Consider the following 8,696-nt stretch of genomic DNA (forward strand, 5'->3'; position numbering starts at 1 on the left):
GTATCCCCCCAGTTCCCTCCAGTGTGCCCCCAGTGTCCCCAGTTAGTTCCAGCAATTGCCCCCCAGTCTCTTCCAGCCATCCCCAACTGATCACAGTCTCCCCCAGTGTGCCCCCACTGTCCTCAGTCCCTCCCAGTGTATTCCAGTTCTCCCATACTATCACTCCCAGTGTTCTCAAATCCCTCCCAGTTTGTGCCAGTATCCCCCAGTGCCTCTCAATGCATCCCAATCCCACTCAGTGTCCCCCTCCCGGCCTTCCCAGTGTCCCCCAGTATGTCCCAGTAATCCCCAGTTGTGCCTCGTAATGCATCCCAATCCCCCCCAGTGTCACCCCCAGCATTCCACTGTCTCCCAGTATGTGCAGTGCCCCCAGTGCCCTCCCAATGCCACCCCCCCAATCCATCCCAGTCCATCCCAGTCCCCCCCAGTTGCGGTCTGGGCATAGACGGAACTGCCTGGGGCCCTGGGAGGTGCCACCTGGGGGTGTCCCATGTCACCACCCCCACCCCCACCAGCCTGTCCCCAACCCTGTCCCCTCCCTGGGGATAAAGGCACCTCAGTCACAGCATTGGGACACACTGGGACCATGAGAGTACGGTGAGTGGGGACACTGGGGGGACACATGGGACACTGGGGCCACAGGGGTCATGGGGATGTGGGGACATGGGAACACAGCAATATGGGTGACATGGAGGGCATGGGGGCAAATAGGGGGACGTGGGGACATTGGGGACATGGGAACATTGGGGACTTGTGGACATTGGGGACACAGGGACATGGGGGGACATGGCAATGTGGGGAACATGGGGACATTGGGGACATGGGTTGGCACAGGGGGACATGGTGACACAGGGGGACATGGAGACATGGGATCATGCGGGGACACAAGGGACAAGGGGGACAGGGTGACATGGGAACATGGTGGGGTCACTGGGGACATGGGGACACTGGGGACAAGGCTGATGGGGGACCCCCTGATCCCCCAGGCCCAGACAGATGAAGGTCCCCCCTGTCCTTCTGCTCCTCCTTGGCCTCGCAGAACTGTGGGGACCCCTGGAGACACTGGGGACCCCCATAGGACCCCCAGGTGAGTTTGGAGTCCCGGGCCCAGACTGTGAGCCAGGCTGGGAGGTTCTGGGGTGACAACTGGGGGTCCCAGCCCTATCCTGGTAGTCCCAGGCCCATCCTGGGGTCTCAACTCATACTGGGTGGTGGCCCTGGGTGGTGCCGGGGTCCTTGACTGCTGCGTGTCCTCAGGGGGGGTCTTATACCCCTTCGGGCCCGGAGTGGGGGATGAGCCCACCCCCCATGAGGACGACGGGACGAGCCCCGAGATTTTCCTGTGGGAAAAGTTCTCCTTCTTCGGGAGTGGCCACCGCTCCTGCTACGTAGGTCATGTGACTGGGAGGATTGAGGGGGGGGGGGTGTGTGTGTGATGCCCGGTGGGGGCGTGGCAAGAGCGATGGAGGCCACCAGATTTGGTGCCACCTCCTCCTTCTCAACCACGTGGGTGAGTGGGAACTCCTGGGGACATCTGGGACACCAGTTGGGCCCATGGGTGGTTTCGGGGTCCCAGGCCCATCCTGGGAGGTTCTGGGGCAACATTGGGGGTCCCAGACCCATACTGAGAGGTCCCAATGTGACACTGGGAGATTCCAGTCCCACACTAGGAGGTCCCTGACCCATACTGACAGGTCCCAGCTACATCTAGGGAGGTTCTGGGGTGACATCTGGTTTGGGGTGACCATGATAGTGTCATGATGGCTGGGATCCCCATGAATGGTGACACCATAACTGGGACCACTGGGGGGTCACTGGTGGATGCTCCCCAGGTGTCCCACCGGTGCCCTTTGCCCCCAGGTGAACAACAATGGAGTGGTGTCCTTTGGGACAAGGGTCCCTGAGTTCACCCCTCAGCCCTTCCCACTGCCTGGCCACCGCCCCTTCGTGGCCCCGTACTGGGCTGACGTGGATACGCGGCTGGGAGGAGATGTCTGGTACCGCCAGAGCCGGGACCCACTGCTACTGGAGCGCCTGTCACAGGACTTGGCACCCATTGTGCCAACAGGGGACCCCCCCCCACGCCCCACCTGGGCCCTCGTGGCCACCTGGGATCGTGTGGCCTTTTTCGGGGCCGCCTCACGCAAGGTGGGACACAGGGGGATGAAGAGGGGAGAGGGCTCAAAGGTCTTGGCCTTCAAGTGTGGTGGCATTAGTCGTGATGTCCCCAACCCTGGTGCTCCCAACCCTGGTGGCACCAACCCTGGTGTCTCCAGCCATGGTGCTCCCAGCTTTCTGGAGGACACAGGGCTGGGGGCACAGCTGGAGGTGGTGGTGCCAGGGTGATGTGGTGACAAACTGACACAGTGACAATGTCCCCCCCAGGTGAACACCTTCCAGGCCGTGCTGGCCTCTGATGGTGTCACCTGCTTTGTCCTGCTCAACTATGGGGACCTGCAGTGGACAACTGGCATTGCCAACATGGGGGACCCCCACACTGGACTGGGGGGTATCCCTGCGCAGGTAGGGACACAGGGACATGACCAGGAACAGGGGACAGGATGGGAGGGGGGTCCGGGATCTGGATGCGGGTGCATAAGGAGTTTTAGGGTGGAATTAAAGGGATTTGGGATGAAATTAAGGGGAGTTTAGGTGGAATTAAGGACATTTTGGGTGGAATTAAGGGGATTTGGAGTGACATCAGGGATTTTAGGTGAAATTAAGGGGATTTGGGGTGAATTATAGGGGATTTAAAGTGGAATTAAGGGAATTTTGGTTGGACGAGTGGATCTGGGGTGAAATCAAGCTCCTTTTGCGTACAACCAAGGGAATTAGGGCAGAATTGCCCTCCTCACTACCTACCTCCCTTATCCCCCTCGTCTGTGACCCCCTCATGTGCCCCCAGGCTGGATTTAACAGCGGGGACGACATACACTACTACAATGTGCCAGGATCCCGCACACCTGCCGTGCAGACCCTCAGCCGTCGCAGCAATCTGGGGGTCCCAGGGCGCTGGGCCTTCCGGATCGACCACTTTGAGGCCACCGAGGGACCCCCTGAGACCCCCTCAGTGCCGCCTGAATCCCGCAGGACCACAAAGGAGCGGGTGTATAACTGTCGGCTGTGAGCACGTGACACCTGGGGCACCTGGCAGCCCTCCCTCCCCACAGCCTCCCACAGAGGCCATGTGATGATGGGAACACCAATAAACACCTGCTGAGCAACACCTGCATGCAGGTGTGTGTGCACATCTGTTTAGGTGGAAACACGTGGCCCATCCCCACCTGGGTCTATAAAGGTGAAGGAACAGACTGGGGGGTAATTGTCAGTGAGGGGTGACAAGACCTGGGTAGTACCTGGGTGTGACAGACATACATCTACCTGGGCAACACCTGGGTGGGACTGACACACACCTGGGCAACACCTGGGTGCAAGAGACACACACCTGGGCAACACCTCGGTGGCACCTGGCTATGACAGACACACACCTGGACAACACCTGGGTGGGACAGAAACACACCTAGGCAACACTTGGCTGGCACCTGGGTGTGACACACACCTGGATGACACCTGGGTGTGACAGACACACATTTAGGGGATCCCTTGCCTGGTTTAGAAGGTGCTGGGGGTTCCCTAAGATGGGGGTGGTGGTTTTGGAGGATCTGAGGGGATCCCTGGGCTGGTTATGGGAGCAAAAAAGCAGAACCTGCCATGCCAATTCCTCACTGTGCATTGCTGGGATTCAGGATACAAGAGAGTGGGCTTTAAAGGGGATTTGGCGGGAATTTCATCACCAGATGATACTGGTTTATTAATTAGTAATTAATTAATGTATGCTGTTGATTAGTGGAGTTCCGGGGCTTTCCAGTAGCACCAGGTCTGTCCCAGCTGCAGCTGCTGACAAGGTGGTAACAAGTTACTGCAAGACACGGGGATGAGGTGGAAAAACATTGGGATGAGGCAAAAAACCCACTGGGATAAGGGGAAAACACCAAAATGAAGTCAAACCCCACTTGGATGAGGTGGAAAAACACTGAAATGAGGCAGAAAGACACTGGGCTGAGATGGAAAAATCCTGAGATGAAGCAGAAAAACAGTGGGATGAGGAGGGAAAAGACCACAACAAGGTGAAAAAACAATAAAATGAGGTGGAAAAGCACTTGGATGAGGCAAAAAAGCACCAGCATGGGGAGGAAAACCATCAAAATTATGTAGAAAAGCACCCCAGGATGAGATGGCAAAACACAAAAATAAGGTGGAAAAGCACTGGGATGAAGTGGAAAAACACTAGGACAATGAGAAAAACACTGGGATAAGGTAGAAAAAACACTGGGATGAGGCGGGAAAGCACCAGAATGAGGTGGAAAATAGTGGGGTGAGGTGGGAAGACAGTGGGTTGAAGGGAAAAACACTGGTATGAGGTAGAAAAACAATGGGATGAGGTGGAAAAACGTTAAAATTAGGTGGGAAAACATCAGGATGAGGCAAAAAAACACTGAAATGAGCCAGAAAGTGAAGCATAATACACAAATTTTGGGAGGAAGGAGGTGCTGTGGCCGCGGCTCTTCTCCAGGCTGAAGGCTCTAAGCTCTTCCTGAGCTACAGGGAGAAGTAATCCAGGGCTCTGTGTCCATAAGGGTTGGAAGTCCAGATGACATCAGGTCTCCCAGAGCTCTCCAGCATCTGGCCCAGCTCCGCACTCACGGCTCCCAAACATTCCCTGTCCAGCTGGTCCTCCAAAATCCAGCCAGGATCCAGCCCTGACCTGTAGCAATCCACAGGTATTGGATACACAACCAGGCACAGATCTGGCAGGACCACGGTTTTCCATAATAAATCCTTGAGTCCTGCCATGGAGAAAGAATTGCCAAAGAGGCCGAGGGAGCGGAGGAGGGAGCAGCGCTGGAGCGACGCCAGCAGGGTGGCCAGATGAGAGTCTGTCAGCCGACATTCCATGAGATCCAGGTGGAGCAACGAAGCCGAGGTTTCCTCCAGGAGATGCTTGAGGGGTTGGAGAAGGGTTTGGGAGAAGTCGTGGCCGCTCAGATCCAGCCTTTTCAGGGCCGGAGCGTGGAAGCTTTGGGAGAGGAAGGCAAAGTCCGAGGGAAGGAGAGAGCAGAAGGCCAGTTCCAAGCTTTCCAAAGGAGCCTCAAGTTTGCTGCAAGGATGGAAAAGGAGATGATGATACCTATGGTGATACCACAGAGCCAGGAGGGATCTGCCAATGGATCAAACCCTCCATTAACCTCATAATATTGGGATGGTTCCCAAATCCCTGGAGACCTGTGATTGCCTTCATGATCATGGAATCATCGAATTAGGACTTCAATGACATTGGTAAAGAGCTCCAAGACCATCAAGTTCAGCCTTTGAGAATCGGGATTATGGGATTGTGGAGTGATGGGACCATGGAGCCTTCGAATTGTGGAATCACAGAGTAATGAGATCACAGATGTATGAGGTCATGGAATCATGAAGTCATGGATTCATTGCAGCATGGAATCATGGAATGATGGGATCATGGAGTTATGGGATCGTAGTGTCATAGAATTATGGAGTTATGAGATCACAGAGTTATGGAGTCATGGAATCATGGGATGATGGGATTATAGAGTTGTAGAGCCAGCTGGGAGCACCCAGCACTAGTGGAGTCTGGGATGCAGTGCTCCCTGTCCCCTGGAAAGAGGAAATCAGGGAATTCTGGGACCACAGAGTAAAGGAACCATTAAGGTTAGAAAAGACCCTCAAGATGCTCAAGTTCAACTTTTGAGGAATTAGGGGATCATGGAGCCATGAAATCATGGAATTATAGGATAATGGAATCATGGGAGCATGGAATTATGGCGTAATGAAATCATGGGAGCATGGAGTCATGGAGTACTGGGATAATGCAATCATGGAATCATGGGGTCACTGAGGTTGGAAAAGATGTCCAAGACCACCAAGTCCAACCTTTGTGAATCCTCCCAAAGCACAGTAAGAGCCCAACTGGCAATCTCCTCCAGCAGGAACTTACCAGAGAATGTGCCTCAAATTCCCAGACAGCCTGGAGGACCCCAGGTTGAGCTCCCTGAGGCTCTGCAGCTTTCCCAGCTCCCTGGCCAGGCACCGGATTCCCAGCACTGACTCTGGTATCAGCCGCCGCACATCAACATTACTGTAGGGAAGTCGGAGACTCCGGAGATTCGGGAATCGGGAGAGATGCGGCAAAACCAAAGAGAGACCCCCCAGTCCGAGGTTGTTGAAGCGAAGATCCACCCTCCGCACACCAGAGGGATCCAGCGATTTCAGTAGACTCACAATTCCAGCCAGGCAGAGCTCCTCGGCTTGAAATTCCCGGCACTTGAGGCGCAGCGGGCTGGCATTCCCAGCCTGGAGTGCATCCCACAGGACCCCGTAGGACGTCCCATTGACAAAGAGATCAGCATGGACATCAACAGATCGTGGAGCTGCTGCAGCACCAGAACTGCCCTTGTGGCTCCTGGATCTGCGTTTCTGGAATTCCTGCTGGCGTTTAGAGACCTCCACGCAAGCCTTGGCCAAGGCCACGGTGCCGGACCAGACACTCATCCCGTCCGGAGCATGGCTGGCGGCATCATCCTGGAGCCCCGTCACGTCCAGCACACGCAGGCGGCATGGGCTGGGTCAGGAAATGGGAAAAATGGGAATGAACAAGCAGGGAAAACCCACAGAAGCAAGGCCTGTGTGTCCCAGAATTCCCAAGATTCACCTGGAATCACAACCTGGTTCCTCCAGATCCCGCCGGAGCTGCTCCACCACAGCCAGGATGATGGACTGGATGCAGAGCTTGGAGGGATGATCCCGGCAAAGCTCGTGGCGCCCCACGATTCGCTGGAAGTTCAGGACTGGGAACGGCCACTGAGCCACCAAATCCTGCAGGACCAGGGGTCTCCCATCCAGGAATGCAGCTTGGAAGAGGACAGGATAGAGCTGGGCAGGGACAGTGGGAAGGGGACGGTGCGCGACGAGCCGGCGGGCAGAGAGAAAGAGCAGGGAATCCATGGATCTGGGGGCGCTGCAAAATTTTGGGGGCCACAGATGAGACTGGGGGATCCCCTGGATGGTCCCAGGGTGAGGAGTGGGTTGGGAGGATCCCAGGGAAGCCCTAAATCCAGGGATACCCCTCCTCGTGGGAGGAGAGGAGGAGGCAAAGGGGACACTGGGGTGGGACCCCACTGGGGTGGGACCCCAGTGGGGTGGGTGGGGTGGGACCACCCCAGCAGTACCCCCAAAAAGGGGGGTGTCAAAGCCTCCACAAAACCCCAAAATCACTCCAAACCCAAACTATCCCAGGTAACCTCTCAAGAATATCCCAGTCCCCCTAAAGTACTCATGGGATGCCCGCAGCACCCTCAACCAGTCCAGGAAACGCCTCCCCAGCCCCCCTAAACCAGCCCCCATACCCAGGAAGCCCCCAAGGCCCCACAAATCAGTCCAGAGATGTCCCCTCAGCCCCCTTAAATCACCCCAGGGACCCCTCAAACCACCCGAGAGACCCTTCCAGCCCAACTAAACCAGCCCAGGGACCCTTTCAGCGCCCCCGAATCAGCCTCCCCACCCTTCGGGAACCCCCAGAGATCCCGTAAACGAGCACTGGGACCCCTCCCAGCCCCCCCAAACCAGCCCACGGACCACCCCACCCCCAGCTGCCCTAAACCAGCTTAGTGACTCGCCCAGGAATACCAAACCCTCCCAGCAGCACCCCCAGCCCCCCTAAAGCAGACCAGAGACCCTCCAGACGCGCCGAACCAGCCCATCCTATCGCAGGAACTCCCCCAGCCGACCCCCCGCCATGGCGACCGCCCCTCACCGTTCGCCCGCGGCCCCGCCCGTACGGCAGCCACACTTCCGGGTCCGCGCGCTGCTTCCGCCAATCAGTGAGCGAGAACAACCCTGGGGGCGGGACCTCACAGTCAATTGGGTTTTTCGCTGTCTGTCATCATCTTTCTAATTTTCAATTGGCTGAGACGACCATTGGCTTGTTTCGCTGTCCATCATCAATCCCTTTGTCTCCATTGGCTGCGGCGCGGCGAGAGGGCGGGACTGGCGCTGGGCAGCACCGCCATCGCCTCGGAGGCCCCGAGACCGGCCGGGCCTTCCCAGCCCTCCGGATCCCCACCCCGCTCTCGTGGAGCGACACCGGGAGGTGAAGGCGCTGCTGCTTTAGGGGGGCTGGAGGGTGCCCCTGGGGTGGCGTCAGGGGGCCTGGAGTGGGTCCAAAAAAGCCCCCAAGCCCCTCAGCCACAGAGGCCGCTCCCCCGGCACAGCCCGACATGGGGGCAAAGGGGAGTGGTAACCCCCAAATTGAGTGGAGAAGGTGACGGGGATCCCCGAAATCAAACGCAGAGGGTGCTGAAGATTGGGAGGATCATGAGAAAGGAGAAGGAGGCGGGGAGAGGGGAAAGGGGAGTGGGGCCCCCAGGCTGAGTGCAGGGGGAGCTGAGCATTGGGGGACAATGGGGAAAGGGTGGGAGAGGAGGAAAAAGGGGGGCTTTGAACACCCCAACAGAGCAGAAAGGGACTGAGACCCTGAAACCAAGCGGGGCGGGGGCGGGGACACTCCCAAACCGAGCTGTGGGGAGAGGGGAGACGGCGAGAACGAGGAGAAAGGGGTGGGACAGTGGGGAAAAGAGGTGGGACAGCGGGCAGGGTGGTCCCATAGGGGTCCTGTAGTA

The 8,696-nt window shown here is 57.3% G+C and overlaps 2 protein-coding genes and 1 long non-coding RNA gene across 5 annotated transcripts; 2 read left to right on the top strand and 1 right to left on the bottom strand.

Annotated features, from left to right (window-relative positions):
• The first annotated feature begins 568 nt into the window (after positions 1-568).
• Positions 569-1,332, top strand: LOC139684130 (uncharacterized). The gene is made up of 3 exons (XR_011699859.1): positions 569-597; positions 987-1,087; positions 1,258-1,332. It is a non-coding gene; the product is annotated as an uncharacterized lncRNA (long non-coding RNA).
• Positions 1,333-1,462: 130 nt separating this feature from the next.
• Positions 1,463-3,127, top strand: LOC139684139 (sushi, nidogen and EGF-like domain-containing protein 1). Its single transcript, XM_071579736.1, has 4 exons — positions 1,463-1,510; positions 1,861-2,148; positions 2,386-2,523; positions 2,906-3,127. The coding sequence occupies exons 1-4, from the start codon at positions 1,463-1,465 to the stop codon at positions 3,125-3,127; spliced, it is 696 nt and encodes a 231-aa protein (XP_071435837.1).
• A 622-nt stretch (positions 3,128-3,749) lies between these two features.
• On the bottom strand, positions 3,750-7,879 carry LRRC14 (leucine rich repeat containing 14). Of its 3 annotated transcripts, none has more exons than XM_071579740.1 (4): positions 7,832-7,879; positions 6,731-7,036; positions 6,017-6,640; positions 3,750-5,158 (listed from the first exon to the last, which is right to left on the bottom strand). In XM_071579740.1, the coding sequence occupies exons 2-4, from the start codon at positions 7,021-7,023 to the stop codon at positions 4,600-4,602; spliced, it is 1,476 nt and encodes a 491-aa protein (XP_071435841.1). In that variant the 5' UTR covers positions 7,024-7,036; positions 7,832-7,879; the 3' UTR covers positions 3,750-4,599. The 3 variants fall into 3 exon arrangements, with proteins under 3 accessions (XP_071435841.1, XP_071435840.1, XP_071435839.1); XM_071579739.1 differs by lacking the exon at positions 7,832-7,879 and adding an exon at positions 7,746-7,827; XM_071579738.1 differs by lacking the exon at positions 7,832-7,879 and adding an exon at positions 7,753-7,818.
• Between the last annotated feature and the right edge of the window lie 817 nt (positions 7,880-8,696).

The sequence above is a fragment of the Pithys albifrons genome, chromosome 32 (assembly GCF_047495875.1).
Source record: "Pithys albifrons albifrons isolate INPA30051 chromosome 32, PitAlb_v1, whole genome shotgun sequence".
Taxonomy (NCBI): Eukaryota; Metazoa; Chordata; class Aves; order Passeriformes; family Thamnophilidae; genus Pithys; species Pithys albifrons.

Coding starts and splice junctions, on each gene's coding strand:
- LRRC14 (XM_071579738.1), bottom strand. CDS start 7,778: ATGGGCTGGTTCGGCGCGTCTGGAGG. Junction 7,037..7,752: donor TGGTTCGGCGCGTCTGGAGG/GTCTCTGGTCTG, acceptor AAAATTTTGCAG/CGCCCCCAGATCCATGGATT. Junction 6,641..6,730: donor GAACCAGGTTGTGATTCCAG/GTGAATCTTGGG, acceptor TTCCTGACCCAG/CCCATGCCGCCTGCGTGTGC.
- LOC139684139 (XM_071579736.1), top strand. CDS start 1,463: ATGGAGGCCACCAGATTTGGTGCCACCTCCTCCTTCTCAACCACGTGG. Junction 1,511..1,860: donor CCTCCTTCTCAACCACGTGG/GTGAGTGGGAAC, acceptor CTTTGCCCCCAG/GTGAACAACAATGGAGTGGT. Junction 2,524..2,905: donor TGGGGGGTATCCCTGCGCAG/GTAGGGACACAG, acceptor ATGTGCCCCCAG/GCTGGATTTAACAGCGGGGA.